This window comes from Cetorhinus maximus, unplaced genomic scaffold, assembly GCF_964194155.1.
Source record: "Cetorhinus maximus unplaced genomic scaffold, sCetMax3.hap1.1 HAP1_SCAFFOLD_645, whole genome shotgun sequence".
Classification (NCBI taxonomy): Eukaryota; Metazoa; Chordata; class Chondrichthyes; order Lamniformes; family Cetorhinidae; genus Cetorhinus; species Cetorhinus maximus.
The window spans coordinates 199,674-217,115 of NW_027596587.1; the positions used below are offsets into that span (position 1 = coordinate 199,674).

The 17,442-nt window shown below is 51.0% G+C and overlaps 1 protein-coding gene across 1 annotated transcript; it reads left to right on the plus strand.

Moving 5' to 3' along the window:
• Positions 1-3,178: 3,178 nt before the first annotated feature.
• Positions 3,179-17,305, plus strand: LOC144674380 (nonsense-mediated mRNA decay factor SMG9-like; the record flags this gene model as incomplete). Its single annotated transcript, XM_078535779.1, has 6 exons — positions 3,179-3,211; positions 9,766-9,825; positions 10,794-10,868; positions 12,195-12,426; positions 14,859-14,956; positions 17,193-17,305. Coding segments are annotated over exons 1-6 (611 nt in total), but the record flags the coding sequence as incomplete, so codon positions are not given.
• Between the last annotated feature and the right edge of the window lie 137 nt (positions 17,306-17,442).

The following is a 17,442-nucleotide window of genomic DNA, read 5'->3' on the forward strand; positions in this document are numbered from 1 at the left end:
GCATTACCATCACTGAATCCCCCACTATCAACATCCTGGGGGGTTACCATTGACCAGAAACTGAACTGGACTAGCCATATAAATTCCATGGCTACAAGAGCAGGTCAGAGGCTGGGAATCCTGCAGCGAGTAACTCACCTTCTGATTCCCCAAAACCTGTCCATTAACTACAAGGCACAAGTCAGGAGTGTGATGGAATACTCCCCACTTGCCTGAATGAGTGCAGCTCCCACAACACTCAAGAAGCTCAACACCATCCAGGACAAAGCAGCCCCGCTTGATTGGCACCACATCCACAAAAATTCATTCCCTCCACCACCGACGCACAGTGGCAGCAGTGTGTACCATCTACAAGATGCACTGCAGCAACTCACCAAGGCTCCTTCGACAGCACCTTCCAAACCCACAACCACTACAATCTAGAAGGACAAGGGCAGCAGACACATGGGAACACATAGGAAGTTCCCCTCCAAGCCACTCACCACCCTGACTTGGAAATATATCGGCCGTTCCTTCACTGTTGCTGTGTCAAAATCCTGAGACTCCCTCCCTAACAGCACTGTGGGTGTACCTCCAGCACAGGGACTGCAGCGGTTCAAGAAGGCAGCTCACCACCACCTTCTCAAGGGGCAACTAGGGATGGTGAATAAATGCTGGCCTTATCAGCAATTCCCATGGGCTATTAAAAAAAAACCCAGTGACTTTGAGAAGAGAGTGAATTCTGTTAGGGGGAGCAAGTTGATGCGCTGCTGTCGGTGGGGGTGAGGATGGGTAGCCTTGGTTGCATGTCTTGCCTCTGCAGTCTCACTAGCGCCTGGTGACCCTGGAGAAAGGGGCACCCGATATTCCCCCAGTGCACTTGAAGCCTCAAACCGCACAGATTGTAACATGTTGTAGATATGGGGTGTTAATAATTTTATTGAATTTGTTAAATTTCCCCATTTTTAAAAAAAGATTTTGTGTTCAATTAATTGTCCTCCTTTTCAAGGGAATTTCTCTTGTTTTCATAACAGTGTTGGGGGTGTGGTGCCTGGTGTCTCCCTGTCCCTTTATTTAAGAAGAGACAACTTGAAGCCATCTCCCTCATTCCTCATGGACCCCATGTTTATTTCAGACACTCAGAAAAAGTATTTATTCTGAGAGGGGTAAAGGAGAACAAATCAGGTTTAGACCATCAGACCATAAGACATAGGAGCAGAAATTAGGCCATTCGGCCCATCGAGTCTGCTCCGCCATTCAATCATGGCTGATAAGTTTCTCAACCCCCATTCTCCCACCTTCTCCCCGTAACCTTTGATCCCCTTACCAATCAAGAACCTATCTATCTCGCTCTTAAATACACTCAATGACCTGGCCTCCACAGCCTTCTGTGGCAATGAATTCCATAGATTCCCCACTCTCTGGCTAAAGAAGTTTCTCCTCATCTCTGTTCTAAAAGGTCTTCCCTTTACTCTGAGGCTGTGCCCTCGGGTCCTAGTCTCTCCTACTAATGGAAACATCTTCCCCACGTCCACTCTATCCAGGCCTTTCAGTATTCTGTAAGTTTCAATCAGATCCCCCCTCTCGTCCTTCTAAACTCCATCGAGTATAGACCCAGAGTCCTCAAACCTTCCTCATATGTTAAGCCTTTCATTCCTGGGATCATTCTCGTGAAAATCTGGTTAGAACTTTGTGTGTGTCTCATAAATGCTTTGATCATGGAAAATGATGCACCTTCAAGGACTAAGAACACTCCGGAAAAATTTGTGTATTTGAGAAGACACTGGGCGGAATTTCTTCATCCCTCCTGCCGGTGGAATTTTCTGGTCTCGTTGAAGCCAATGTACTTTCGAAAGGCTCACTGCATTTCCCAAACCCGCCCCTCCGTAATGACAGGGCCGTAAAATCCCACCCACTCTCCTTTAAAGGGTTAACGCAAGGTCTCTGGCGGCTGCTGTTCCTGGGAACGACATTGCTCTACAAGGAAAGGTAATGAAGTAGTTTTAAGGAAGCTGGAAATCCCTTGACCCCAGTGGACTGTTTTACAAAAAGGGGTCACATGGTAGTGTAAGGCTTTGGGAAAGAATCCATGGCTGGAAAACTGTGTTTAGAATCTGGTTTTGGGCTTTGCTTGGGAAAAAAAGAAGGATCAACCTCGTGTAAAGAAGGCCATAGCTCTCTACAGTCCGGAGCCAGTCCGCAGCCCGAAGTGAATAGAAGCTGAACCCAAGTTTGCCCTACGTTCTGAAGTTGAGTGCCTGCAAGTTTTCCTTGAGTCTGCTTGAAAAGTCGTGCGAGAATCATCAATTATTTCACGGATCAACACTGAGAAACTGAATGTATAACCTGGACATCCTTTCAAGGACTCTACCATCCATCCATTTCCCTTGAACCATTGGCTTCTAACCTTTGGCAGAATTCCTCTATTTTTTTTGGGTGTGTGTGTGTGTGGATGGTGTGTGTGTGCGTGGATGATGTGTGTGTGTGTGGACTGTTTGTGTGGATGATGTGTGTTGGTGAGTGTGTTTGTGGTTTTTGTGTGTGTGTGGACAATATGTGTGGACTGTGTGCGTGTGTTGACTGTGTATGTGTTGACTGTGTGTGTATAAATGTGTGTACATATCTGTGTGTGTATGTGTTTGTGCGAGTGTGTATATGTCTATGTTTGTGTGAGTGTGTATATGTCTGTGTTTGTGTGTGTGCATATGTCTGTGTTTGTGTGTGTATATATGTCTGTGTTTGTGTGTGTATGTGTTGACTGTGTGTGTATGTGTGTATGCTTGTGTGTGTATATGTCTGTGTTTGTGAGTATGCGTATATGTGTATATGTCCGTGTTTGTATGTGTATGTGTTGACTGTGTGTGTACGTATATGTCTGTGTATGTGTGTGGGTATATGTCTGTGTTTTTGTGTGCGTATATGTCTGTGTTTTTGTGTGTGTATATATGTCTGTGTGTGCGTGTATATGTCTATCTTTGTGTACGTGTGTATATGTCTCTCTGTGTGTATGTCTGTTTTTGTGTGTGTGTTTATGTTGACTGTGTGAGTGTATATTTCTGTGTTTGTGTGTGTGTGTATGTCTGTGTGTGTGTGTATGTATGTATGTGTTGACTGTGTGTATATGTGTGTGTGTGTAAAGGGTGAGGGAACAAAATGATTGGGGCGGAACCACAGTTGCAGCCCCGGCGCTCCAGTCGGTATGTTTGAGGCTGACGCTGGTCGCCTGGGGCGGGTGCGTCGTTGTCAGTTGTCCGGGCGGCCGGGGGAGGAAGAGGCCGAGAGGAGGGAGATTGACACTGAGTGTAGGATACAGCGCTGCTAGTTATAGTATATAGTACTCCTAGTTATACTAGTTAAACATCCTGCATCTCTGCTCATTATCCTAGGTATCGTATACTGGTTTTCTAGTTATAATTTACTGCATTCCTAGTTAAACTAGCTTAGTGTACTGCATTTCCCCTAGTTATACTAGTTATGGTAAACTGCTATACTCTGTTAGATGATTCCAGGGTGTTGTGCACTTGGTTATACTTGTTCTGGGAAAGTGCATTGCTGGTAGTTATACTAGTTTATATTAAATTTAGGATACCATGTTCCTGCTGGTTTTATTAGTTCTAAGATAACAATATTCCTGGTTATAATAGTTCTATGACAACGTGCTCTATATTAGCTTTAGGACACTGTGCTCTTGCTAGTTATACTTACTCTAAGGAGCTGCAGCCCCTGGTGGTTATACTAATTCTAAGATACCATACACCAGGTAGTTATTCTGGACCTTGGATACCATGAACCTGCTAGTTACACTAGTTATAGTATACTGTACTCCTAGTTATCCCAGTTCCAGAACGCAGCTCTCGAAGTTTGTTGCTGGTTGTAGGGGCTTGAGGTTTGTAAATGCCCTGAGGTACTGAGCTTATTGTAAATGTCGCCATTACCATAACAGATTCACTCAGCACAGGAGGAGGCCATTGGTCCCATTGTACCTGTGCCGGCTCTTCTACCCACTCTCCCCCCCCCTGCTCTTTCCCCCATCGCCCTGCAAATTCCATCCCCCCCCCCGCCCCTTCAAGTATTTCTCCAATTCCCCCCTTTTGAAAGTTCCTAATGAATCTGCTCCCACCGCCCTTTCAGGCAGCGCCTTCCAGATCACAACAACTCGCTGTGTCAAAAAAACAAATTCTCCTCATCTACCCCTCTGGTTCTTTTCCTGATTCTCTTCAATCTGTGTCCCTCTGGTTACCGACCCTCCTGCCGCTGGAAACAGTTTCTCCTTATTGAAAACCCCTCATGATTTTGAACACCTTGATTCAATCTCCCCCTTAACCTTCTCTGCTCTAAGGAGAACAATCCCAGCTTCTCCAGTCTCTCCACATGATCTGAAGTCCCTCATTCCTGGGACCATTCTAGTAAATCTCCTCCGTACCCTCTCCAAGGCCTTGACCTCCTTCCTATAGTGTGACACACCCAGAATTGGACACAACCCCCTAGCTGGGACTAACCAGTGATTTATAAAACAAAAATACCTGGAAAAACTCAGCAGGTTTGACAGCATCTGCGGAAAGGAATACAGTTAACATTCCAAGTCTGAATGACTCTTTCTCCAACAGTGATTTATAAAGATCACTGACTGGCTTGAAGGCCAATGGATTTAAAGGTCGAGTTATTGACTTCAGTATTAAGTTCCTAATTTTGATATTTGAGTCTGTCTGATGAGCGTATGACTGATCCCAAACCTCTGATTCCAGCCTCTTGAGAATCCCTTGATTTCCATCACTCCACTATTGGCGGCTGTACCTTCAGCTGCCTGGGGTGTAAGCTGTGGAATTCCCTCCCTAAACCTCTCTCTCGTGCTCTCACTCTCTCCCCTTTAAGACGCACCTTTAATCCTCCCTGTTTGAGCGAGCTTTTGGTCACCTGTCCCTAATATCTCCTTATGTGGCTCAGGCTCAAATTATATTTGATAATCGCTCCTGTGAAGCATTTTAGGATGTTGACCTACATTAAAGGCGCAACAGCCCTCCCTCTCTCTGCAACCTCCTCCAATCCCTACAACCCTCCCTATCTCTGTAACTTCCTCCAGCCCCTACAACCCTCCCTCTCTCTGTAACCTCCTCTAGCCCCTACAACCCTCCCTATCTCTGTAACCTCCTCCAGCCCCTACAACCCTACCTATCTCTGTAACCTCCTCCAGCCCCTACAACCCTCCCTATCTCTGTAACCTCCTCCAGCCTCTACAACCCTCCCTATCTCTGTAACCTCCTCCAGCCCCTACAACCCTCCCTATCTCTGTAACCTCCTCCAGCCCCTATAACCCTCCCTATCTCTGTAACCTCCTCCAGCCCCTACAACCCTCCCTATCTCTGTAACCTCCTCCAGCCCCTACAACCCTCCCTATCTCTGTAACCTCCTCCAGCCCCTACAACCCTTCCTATCTCTGTAACCTCCTCCAACCCCTACAACCCTCCCTATCTCTGTAACCTCCTCCAGCCCCTACAACCCTCCCTATCTCTGTAACCTCCTCCAGCCCCTACAACTCACCCTATTTCTGTAACCTCCTCCAGCCCCTACAACCCTCCCTATCTCTGTAACCTCCTCCAGCCCCTACAACCCTCCCTATCTCTGTAACCTCCTCCAGCCCCTACAACCCTCCCTATCTCTGTAACCTCCTCCAGCCCCTACAACCCTCCCTATCTCTGTAACCTCCTCCAGCCCCTACAACCCTCCCTATCTCTGTAACCTCCTCCAGCCCCTACAACCCTCCCTATCTCTGTAACCTCCTCCAGCCCCTACAACCCTCCCTATCTCTGTAACCACCTCCAGCCCCTACAACCCTCCCTATCTCTGTAACCTCCTCCAGCCCCTACAACCCCCCGAGATCTCTGCGCTCCTTCAATTCCGGCCTCTTGACCATCCCGATTCCCATCGCTCCACCATTGGCAGCCGTGCCTTCAGCTGCCTGGGCCCCGAGCTCCAGAATTCCCTCCCTAAACCCTTCCGCCTCTCTGTCAATTGGAAATTCCAAATTGGGGAAGCTTAGATCCCTGAATTTTCCCAGGTTTAGCCAGTAGATGGTGGTGACGTACTTTTTTTTAGTCAGCCCTCACAGAAAGGCCTGAAGCTTTTGCACTGTCCTCTTCTGAGTTTCTGCCAATAAAAGTGACCAAGAAGCTGTTGGATTGTTTTAAACCTCCCCCCCCACAGTCCCAAACTGGTTCATGAATGCACCCCCCCCCAGCCTTGTTAGTCAAGAATCTATCTACCTCTGCCTTTAAAAATATTCATCGACCTTTCCTCCACTGCTGCCTGGGGAGGAGAGAGTTCCAAAGACTGGTGACCCTCTGAGAGAAAACATTTCTTCTCATCTCCATCTTAAAGTTGACACCCGCCTGCCTTGCGCCATCTTCACACATAGCTCGTCCGCAGCCGCTCCCTGACATCCATCATCCGGCTATGCCTAGCCCGACCCCCCTGGCTGCTGCCCTCCACTCTGACCTCCGGCAGAGATCCCTGTCGCTTCCCAGCTCTGACCAAATGGCCTAAGTACTGACGTCACCTCTTCTGGGTGTCGCTCTTTAGCAGACCTTTTTTTTGCTCTTCCAGTTCCAAGTGCTGCTTCATTTCTCTTCATGGTCTGTAAGTGGAATTTTTAAGCGCAGGTCTTAGCAGCCACGTGCCAAAGGCCTCTATTTTCTTCCACCGATCTTTATTTAATGTCCAGGTTACTGAGGCAGGCGGGAAGGTGGATAGAACGTGGCACCTCATGAGGTTTTTCCCCTCGTTCCAAGCTTGGGTTTTCTTGCTGTTAACACACCCTGTCATCTTCACAAAACTACTTCTGGCCATCTCCACCCTTCTCAGAGTCCGGCATCACCACCGCGATCTTCTGTCACCATTTGTCCCAAATAGACAAACGTATCTAGTGTGACAACATCTGCCTCAGCCTTGGCTCTAATTTCTTCAAAGGCATTCTGTTGTTTTTGTCCTTTGGCTCGACCCATATTCTAAACTCCTAGATTTGACTTGGGCTGCGCTGTGTTGTGTGGTCTCTCCTGTGCCGCCGTGTCATCAGAGGAAGCAACCAGTTTCTAGCCTGGCCTAAAATAGAAACAGAAAACGCTGGAGAAACTCGGCAGGTCTGGCAGCGTCTGTGAGGAGAGAAACGAAGTTAATGTTTCCGGTCCACGATGACTCTTCTTCAGGACTTTTTAAAGTGACACAGTCTTTACCCCCCTGGTAGAACATCTCACTTTCTGCCTGTTCGTTGTGTGCACAGAACAAATATTTAGAGAGTCGGATATAGAGAGTGTATTCTTTAAAAAACCTCGTTCATTTTGTAACAATCCCACCTTTGTGTTTATTCACACTTGCTCAGTCAGCCCATGTTTACTGGGTGCTTGAGTGGATCTGATTCGTTGTCACGTTTGAGGTTTTCATCTCACGGGGACACAGCGTTTGAGAACCTCGAATATTAAGGTTCTTCGACGTGTTTTCAAGGTTATTGCTCTAGAGGGATGGTCTTGGATGGGAGAGTTAGGGGATTAGGGGGATGGTCTTGGATGGGAGAGTTAGGGGATTAGAGGGATAGTCTCGGATGGGAGAGTTAGGGGATTAGAAGGATGGTCTTGGATGGGAGAGTTAGGGGATTAGAGGGATGGTCTTGGATGGGAGAGTTAGGGGATTAGAGGGTGGTCTTTGATGGGAGAGTTAGGGGATAAGAGGGATGGTCTTGGATGGGAGAGTTAGTGGATTAGGGGGATGGTCTTGGATGGGAGAGTTAGGGGATTAGAGGGATGGTCTTGGATGGGAGAGTTAGTGGATTAGGGGGATGGTCTTGGATAGGAGAGTTAGGGGATTAGAGGGATGGTCTTCTATGGGAGAGTTAGAGGATTAGAGGGATGGTCTTCTATGGGAGAGTTAGGGGATTAGAGGGATGGTCTTCGATGGGAGAGTTAGGGGATTAGAGGGATGGTCTTCTATGGGAGAGTTAGGGGATTAGAGGGATGGTCTTCTATGGGAGAGTTAGGGGATTAGAGGGATGGTCTTCTATGGGAGAGTTAGGGGATTAGAGGGATGGTCTTCTATGGGAGAGTTAGGGGATTAGAGGGATGGTCTTCTATGGGAGAGTTAGAGGATTAGAGGGTTGGTCTTGGATGGGAGAGTTAGAGGATTAGAGGGATGGTCTTGGATGGGAGAGTTAGAGGATTAGAGGGATGGTCTTGGATGGGAGAGTTAGGGGATTAGAGGGATGGTCTTCGATGGGAAAGTTAGGGGATTAGAGGGATGGTCTTCTATGGGAGAGTTAGAGGATTAGGGGGATGGTCTTCGATGGGAGAGTTAGGAGATTAGAGGGATGGTCTTTGATGGGAGAGTTAGGGGATTAGGGGGATGGTCTTGGATGGGAGAGTTAGGGGATTAGAGGGATGGTCTTCTATGGGAGAGTTAGAGGATTAGAGGGATGGTCTTCTATGGGAGAGTTAGGGGATTAGAGGGATGGTCTTCGATGGGAGAGTTAGGGGATTAGAGGGATGGTCTTCTATGGGAGAGTTAGGGGATTAGAGGGATGGTCTTCTATGGGAGAGTTAGGGGATTAGAGGGATGGTCTTCTATGGGAGAGTTAGGGGATTAGAGGGATGGTCTTCGATGGGAGAGTTAGGGGATTAGAGGGATGGTCTTCTATGGGAGAGTTAGGGGATTAGAGGGATGGTCTTCTATGGGAGAGTTAGGGGATTAGAGGGATGGTCTTCTATGGGAGAGTTAGGGGATTAGAGGGATGGTCTTCTATGGGAGAGTTAGGGGATTAGAGGGATGGTCTTCTATGGGAGAGTTAGAGGATTAGAGGGTTGGTCTTGGATGGGAGAGTTAGAGGATTAGAGGGATGGTCTTGGATGGGAGAGTTAGAGGATTAGAGGGATGGTCTTGGATGGGAGAGTTAGGGGATTAGAGGGATGGTCTTCGATGGGAAAGTTAGGGGATTAGAGGGATCGTCTTCTATGGGAGAGTTAGAGGATTAGGGGGATGGTCTTCGATGGGAGAGTTAGGAGATTAGAGGGATGGTCTTTGATGGGAGAGTTAGGGGATTAGGGGGATGGTCTTGGATGGGAGAGTTAGGGGATTAGAGGGATGGTCTTCTATGGGAGAGTTAGAGGATTAGAGGGATGGTCTTCTATGGGAGAGTTAGGGGATTAGAGGGATGGTCTTCGATGGGAGAGTTAGGGGATTAGAGGGATGGTCTTCTATGGGAGAGTTAGGGGATTAGAGGGATGGTCTTCTATGGGAGAGTTAGGGGATTAGAGGGATGGTCTTCTATGGGAGAGTTAGGGGATTAGAGGGATGGTCTTCTATGGGAGAGTTAGAGGATTAGAGGGTTGGTCTTGGATGGGAGAGTTAGAGGATTAGAGGGATGGTCTTGGATGGGAGAGTTAGAGGATTAGAGGGATGGTCTTGGATGGGAGAGTTAGGGGATTAGAGGGATGGTCTTCGATGGGAAAATTAGGGGATTAGAGGGATGGTCTTCTATGGGAGAGTTAGAGGATTAGGGGGATGGTCTTCGATGGGAGAGTTAGGAGATTAGAGGGATGGTCTTTGATGGGAGAGTTAGGGGATTAGGGGGATGGTCTTGGATGGGAGAGTTAGGGGATTAGAGGGATGGTCTTGGATGGGAGAGTTAGGGGATTAGAGGGATGGTCTTTGATGGGAGAGTTACTGTACCAGGGGAGGGATAAGAGGCATTTTGGCTTTGCTGACTGATCTAGTAATGCTAATTGTCCTGTTCACCCATCATTCCAGTGGACACTGAGCGGCTCCCAGCGATTTGGAGGTTTCAGTACAAGGCTGGGTGTGATAGAGGTAAACAAACATTGATTAAGTCAGTTTTCTTAACTCAAAACTTGCTCCATTGAAATTATCCGACAATTCGAATCCTTTTAACCTTTAATTCTTGCTTTTGCTGTTGGCTTTACTCCGATTGTTGGATAATTCTGCAGCGCCTAACGTAGATATGACCTTGAATCATTAACTATCATCTTCACAAGGGCTAGATTAAGATATTTTCCTCTTGGCGCATGTGGTATGAGGGAAGAAGTGACACGTCAAATTTATCATTCTGCTTTTGAGGTCATAAAGCTCGATTGTTAACGAACCCAAACTATTGGTTGTTCAGCATTCAATTGTTGTTTGGAACTGCTGGGAGTGGGTGTACACCCAGCTCCCCTCTGTTCTCCTCGGAGCGGAGAAGGTTAAGGGGGAGATTAAATCAAGGCGTTCAAAATCATGAGGGGTTTGGATAGAGTCAATAAGGAGAAAGTGTTTCCAGCGGCAGGAGGGTCGGTAACCAGAGGGGACCCAGATTGAAGAGAATCGGGAAAAGAACCAGAGGGGGAGATGAGGAGAATTTGTTTTCTTTGACACAGCGAGTTGTTGTGATCTGGAAGGCGCTGCCTGAAAGGGCGGCGGAAGCAGATTCAACAGGAACTTTCAAAAGGGGGGAATTGGATAAATACTTGCAGAGCTATGGGGGAAAGAGCAGGGGTAGAGTGGGGACTAATCGGACAGCTCTTACAAAGAGCTGACACAGGCACGATGGGCCGAATGGCCTCCTCCTGCGCTGTGGGATTCCGTGATTTGCTGCCCTCAGTTCTGACGCTCCTGACCTGGGCTGACTGTCCAGTGGTACGCAGGAGAGGCGAGCTGCCTTGTTGCAGGTGCTGTCCTCTGGACTGCCGGTCGATGGGAGAGTCTGTGTGGGGTGGTCACAGCCAGATCCAGGGGGACTCCGTTAACCTCGGCAAGTCTATAAACTTGTGCTTGTTTTGCAGGATGGGAGTGAAGAACCAGTAGGAGCAAAGATGCAGAAAACGCCGATCATTCTTGCCAAGCCCCCCGCCGAGCGGGTAAGAAACACGCTTGTGACAGAGCGCTCAGGCACGCGGAGGTCCCGGGGAGGGATCTGCTTTCGAGCGGACTCTCCATGCTGCGTTCCCAGTGGGAGTACCGCCTGCCTTGGAAGTTCCACTCCAGTTGTATAAATCTCTGGGCCAACTGAGTTCAGCACCGGGTACCGCATCGCAGCAAGAGTTAAAGAGACTTGCATTTCTCTAGCGCCTTCCCCTCCACCTCAGGACGTCCCAAAGCGCTTCACAGCCAGTGGAGGACTTTGGAAGCGTGCTCAGTGTTGTAATACAGGAAGCACAGAAGCCAATTTGAGTGTGATCCCGATCACCTGTTTTTAGTGATGTTGGGTGAGGGATAAATATTGGCCCCAGGACCCCGGGGAGAACTCCCCCCTGCTCTTCTTCTAAATAGTGGCCGTGGGATCTTTTACACTCACCTGAGGGGGCAGACGGGGCCTCAGTTTAATGTCTCATCTGAAGACGGCACCTCCAACAGTGCAGCACTCCCTCAGTGCTGACCCTCCGACAGTGCAGCGCTCCCTCAGTACTGACCCTCCGACCTTGTAGCGCTCCCTCAGTACTGACCCTCCGACAGTACAGCGCTCCCTCAGTACTGACCCTCTGACAATGTAGCACTCCCTCAGTACTGATCCTCTGACAATGTAGCACTCCCTCAGTACTGACCCTCCGACAGTGCAGCACCCCCTCAGTACTGACCCTCTGACAATGTAGCACTCCCTCAGTACTGACCCTCCGACAGTGCAGCACTCCCTCAGTACTGACCCTCCCACAGTGCAGCACTCCCTCAGTACTGACCCTCCCACAGTGCAGCACTCCCTCAGTACTGACTCTCCCACAGTGCAGCACTCCCTCAGTACTGACCCTCCGACAGTGCAGCACTCCCTCAGTACTGACCCTCCGACAGTGCAGCGCTCCCTCAGTACTGACCCTCCGACAGTGCAGCACTCCCTCAGTACTGACCCTCCGACAGTGCAGCACTCCCTCAGTACTGACCCTCCGACAGTGCAGCACTCCCTCAGTACTGACCCTCCGACAGTGCAGCACTCCCTCAGTACTGACCCTCCGACAGTGCAGCGCTCCCTCAGTACAGACGCTGCCGGGGTGTCCGATCTGGTTTGATGGGTCTTGAGCCTCTGGAGTGGAGTCTAGAATTCTTGACCTCCTGACTCCGAGGCCTATGCAGCAATCCCATTGGCCTCAGACGCTGCCCCTTGTTGAAGTTGGTGATGGAGCTGCACCTCCTCTCTCTCTCTCTCTCTCTCTCTCTCTAACTGCCTCTCTGTTTTCTCCCCCCCTCCGCGACAGGGCAATAAAGCGACCCCCACCCCTGCCGCCCCCGCTGGCAACCCCAGCGAGAAGCCCATCGTGCTGATGAAGGCCCGGGAAGAGGGTAAGCCCCCGGCCACGGCCGACGGGGCGTCGCAGGCGCCGGCAGCCCCGGGCAAGACCGAGAAGGAGTTCCAGCGGCCCACGCAGCCCGTCTACCAGATCCAGAACCGGGGCATGGCACCCTCTGCGCCCAGCAGTAACGTGGACCGTAAGTAGATGGGGGCCCCGGTGCCAACACCCGACAGGAGGGCGCACGGGGTTTGGGCTGAACCCCCACAAACCTCTGTTTACATCTAACCTGCATCACAGAATAAATCGGCACCCCATCCACCACTTAAACATTCACTCCCCCCATCACCGACGCACATTAGCAGCAGTGTGGGTACCATCTACAAGATGCACTGCAGCAACTCACCAAGGCTCCTTAGGCACCACCTTCCAAACCCACGACCGCTACCATCTAGAAGGACAAGGGCAGCAGACACATGGGAAACACCACCACCTGGAAGCTCCCCTCCAAGCCACTCACCATCCCGACTTGGAAATATATCGGCCGTTCCTTCACTGTCGCCGGGTCAAAATCCTGGAACTCCCTCCCTAACAGCACTGTGGGTGTACCTACACCACACGGACTGCAGCAGCTCAAGAAGGCAGCTCACCACCACCTTCCCGAGGGGCAATTAGGGATGGGCAATGAATGCTGGGCCCAGCCAGCGACGCCCGCATCCTGTGAAAGAATAAATAAAAGGAAGCAAGCCATTCGGCCCATCTGTTCCGTGCCAGTAGTTTCTGCTTCACACCCCCCACTCCCTCCTCGTCTCACCCCCATCGCCCTGTCCTTCTCTTCCTTTGCCCCCCTCACTGGTTTACCCACCTTCACCCTTCAACGCATCCACCCCGTCGCTTTACCCCACAGACGTCTGGAGCACAGCAGGGTTACCCTAAACACTGGCTATGTTGCTTGTTAGGCCCGCACCTGGAGTGCTGCGTCCGGTCCTGGATGCACACACTTGAGTAGAACGTGCTGGTGTCCCCTGAGAACTGATCTCATGGAAACAGAAGCGATTCTGAGAGGGTTTGACGACGTCCGCATGAGACGTCGGTCGGGGAATTAGCAGTAAGTGATCAAGAGCAAATTTCAATGAAGCCTCTCAATGACACACACACACAATTGCTTGAAAGGGTTTGACAGGGCCAATGCTGAGAGGCTGTTTCCCTCCACCCCCCAACCCCAGGCTGGAGAGCCTAGAACTGGGTGGTGTAAGGAGTCGGCCATCTTGGGTTGATAGGACGAAGATATTTCTTCATTGGGAGGGTTGTGAATCTTTGGAATTCTCTGCCCCAGAGAACAGTGGACGCTCAGTCGCTGAGGTTATTCCAAAATGCGATCGATGGAATTGCGAGCACTCAGGAATAAGGTGGGAAAGTGGAGCTGAGGTGGAAGATCAGCCATGATCTTATGGAATGGGGCAGCAGGCTTGAAGGGCTGAATGGCCTCCTCCGGCTCCTATTTCAGATGTTCAAGGCCTTGGGGAGGGTGAGGGGGAGATTCACTCGAATGGCGCCAGGGAAGAGGGACTTCAGTTCGTGTGGAGAGACTGGGAGAAGCTGGGATTGTTCTCCTCAGAGCGGAGAAGGTTAAGGGGGAGATTGAATCGAGGCGTTCAAAATCATGAGGGGGTTTGGATAGAGTCAGTCAGGAGAAAGTGTTTCCAGCGGCAGGAGGGTCGGTAACCAGAGGGACCCAGATTGAAGAGAATCGGGAAAAGAACCAGAGGGGGAGATGAGGAGAATTTGTTTTTTTGACACAGCGAGTTGTTGTGATCTGGAAGGCGCTGCCTGAAAGGGCGGTGGAAGCAGATTCAATAGGAACTTTCAAAAGGGGGCAATTGGAGAAATACTGGAAGGGGAAAGATTTGCAGGGATATGGGAGAAAGAGCAGGGGGGCAGAGGAAGGGACTAATTGGACAGATCATCTAAAGAGCCGGCACATGTAAAAGGGGCTGAATGGCCGGTTTTCATGATGTATCATTCTATAACACTAAGTGACAATGTTTACAGCAGTACTGACCCTCTGACAGTGCAGCACTCCCTCAGTACTGTCCCTCCGACAGTGCAGCACTCCCTCAGTACTGTCCCTCCGACAGTGCAGCACTCCCTCAGTACTGTCCCTCCGACAGTGCAGCACTCCCTCAGTACTGACCCTCCGACAGTGCAGCACTCCCTCAGTACTGACCCTCTGACAGTGCAGCACTCCCTCAGTACTGTCCCTCCGACAGTGCAGCACTCCCTCAGCACTGACCCTCCGACAGTGCAGCGCTCCCTCAGTACTGAGCCTCCGACAGTGCAGCGCTCCCTCAGTACTGTCCCTCCGACAGTGCAGCGCTCCCTCAGTACTGTCCCTCCGACAGTGCAGCACTCCCTCAGCACTGACCCTCCGACAGTGCAGTGCTCCCTCAGTACTGTCCCTCCGACAGTGCAGCGCTCCCTCAGTACTGTCCCTCCGACAGTGCAGCGCTCCCTCAGTACTGTCCCTCCGACAGTGCAGCACTCCCTCAGCACTGACCCAAGTCCCTTGCCTCAATGTGAAACACGGGAGCAGCTCCTGTGGTACTAAAGCTTTACTCTGGGGTTTTACAGCTGTGATCGGCCAGGCCAAACTGCACCCGCCCGAGAGGATGAAACACGCCATTAAACTGGTGGACGATCAGATGAATTGGTGCGACAGTGCCATGGAGGTAAGTGATAAAAACCCTCACCTGCAGCAACTTACATTTATATAGCTTCCCGGCGGCAACACCATGTGTCAGAAGGTTGCTTCGCAGAAGTGTTAATCAGTCCAAACTTGACCCTGAGCCACATAAGGAGATATTAGGGACAGGTGACCAAAAGCTCAGCCAATGAGGCGGGTTTTAAGGAGCCTCTTAAAAGAGGAGAGAGAGAGACAGATGGAGAGGTTTAGGGAGGGAATTGCAGAGCTTAGGGGCCCCAGGCAGCTGAAGGCACGGCCGACAGTGGTCAAGAATCTTTCATTTCTCTAGTGCCATTCCCCACCTCAGGACGTCCCAAAGCGTCTCACATCAATGAAGGACTTTTTTTTTTGGAAATTGTGTGCCCACCGTTATAATGTATGAAACGCAGGAGCTAATTTGCGCACAGCAAGATCCCACAAACAGCAATGTGATAATGATCCAGATCATCTGTTTTTAGTGATATTGGTTGAGGGATAAATATTGGCCCCAGGACACCAGGGACAAGTCCGCCCCCCTGCTCTTCTTCCAAATAGCGGCCGTGGCATCATTTACATCCACCAGAGAGGGCAGACAGGGGCCTCGGTTTAATGTCTCACCTGAAAGACGCCAATTTAGATGGTGCAGCACTCCCTCGGTACTGACCCTCTGACAGTGCAGTACTCCCTCAGTACTGACCCTCCGACAGTGCAGCACTCCCTCGGTACTGACCCTCCGACAGTGCAGCGCTCCCTCAGTACTGACCCTCCGACAGTGCAGCACTCCCTCGGTACTGACCCTCCGACAGTGCAGCGCTCCCTCAGTACTGACCCTCCGACAGTGCAGCACTCCCTCAGTACTGACCCTCCGACAGTGCAGCACTCCCTCAGCACTGACCCTCTGACAGTGCAGCACTCCCTCAGTACTGACCCTCTGACAGTGCAGCGCTCCCTCAGTACTGATCCTCCGACAGTGCAGCACTCCCTCAGTACTGACCCTCCGACAGTGCGGCACTCCCTCAGCACTGACCCTCTGACAGTGCAGTACTCCCTCAGTACTGACCCTCCGACAGTGCAGCACTCCCTCGGTACTGACCCTCCGACAGTGCAGCGCTCCCTCAGTACTGACCCTCCGACAGTGCAGCACTCCCTCGGTACTGACCCTCCGACAGTGCAGCGCTCCCTCAGTACTGACCCTCCGACAGTGCAGCACTCCCTCAGTACTGACCCTCCGACAGTGCAGCACTCCCTCAGCACTGACCCTCTGACAGTGCAGCACTCCCTCAGTACTGACCCTCTGACAGTGCAGCGCTCCCTCAGTACTGATCCTCCGACAGTGCAGCACTCCCTCAGTACTGACCCTCCGACAGTGCGGCGCTCCCTCAGTACTGACCCTCCGACAGTGCAGCACTCCCTCAGTACTGACCCTCTGACAGTGCAGTACTCCCTCAGTACTGACCCTCCGACAGTGCAGCACTCCCTCAGTCCTGACCCTCCGACAGTGCAGCACTCCCTCAGTCCTGCCCCTCCGACAGTGCAGCACTCCCTCAGTCCTGCCCCTCCGACAGTGCAGCACTCCCTCAGTACTGACCCTCCGACAGTGCAGCACTCCCTCAGTACTGACCCTCCGACAGTGCAGCACTCCCTCAGTCCTGACCCTCCGACAGTGCAGCACTCCCTCAGTACTGACCCTCCGACAGTGCAGCACTCCCTCAGAACTGACCCTCTGACAGTGCAGCACTCCCTCAGCACTGACCCTCCAACAGTGCAGCACTCCCTCAGTACTGACCCTCCGACAGTGCAGCACTCCCTCAGTCCTGACCCTCCGACAGTGCAGCACTCCCTCAGTACTGACTCTCCGACAGTGCAGCACTCACTCAGTACTGACCCTCCGACAGTGCAGCACTCCCTCAGTACTGACCCTCCGACAGTGCAGCACTCCCTCAGCACTGCTGAAATTTAGAACAAGGGGGCAGAACCTTAAAATTTGGGCCAGACAACCCAGTGGTAATGTCAGGAAACGCTTATTCAGACAAAGGAGAGGGGAGATATGGGACTGTCTCCTTCAGCAACCCATACCCACACTCACCCCCACCCCGTTAAAAATTTCCAAACTGCAACAGATGAGTTTCTGTCGGGTAAGGTATTGAGGACTGTGGAAATTCAAGTGCAGAGGAACCAGAATGAGCTGGAATGACTGTGCTGAATGACCTGCTCCTATCCCACTGCGTGTCTTGGTGTTGCAGTACTTGCTGGATCAGACTGACGTACTCGTGATCGGAATTATCGGCCTACAAGGAACTGGCAAATCCACAATAATGTCGTTGCTTTCTTCAAATACTCCGGAGGAGGACCAGAGGTAAGGACACAACAGGCCTGAGGGCACGGACAGGCGCCAGATGTTACCTCCAGATTCAACTCAGTTGGATATACGGAGAAAATTGTGAAAATACCTGCAAACCGTTATATCCTGAGGTGTCTCAGGACTGCTCTGCC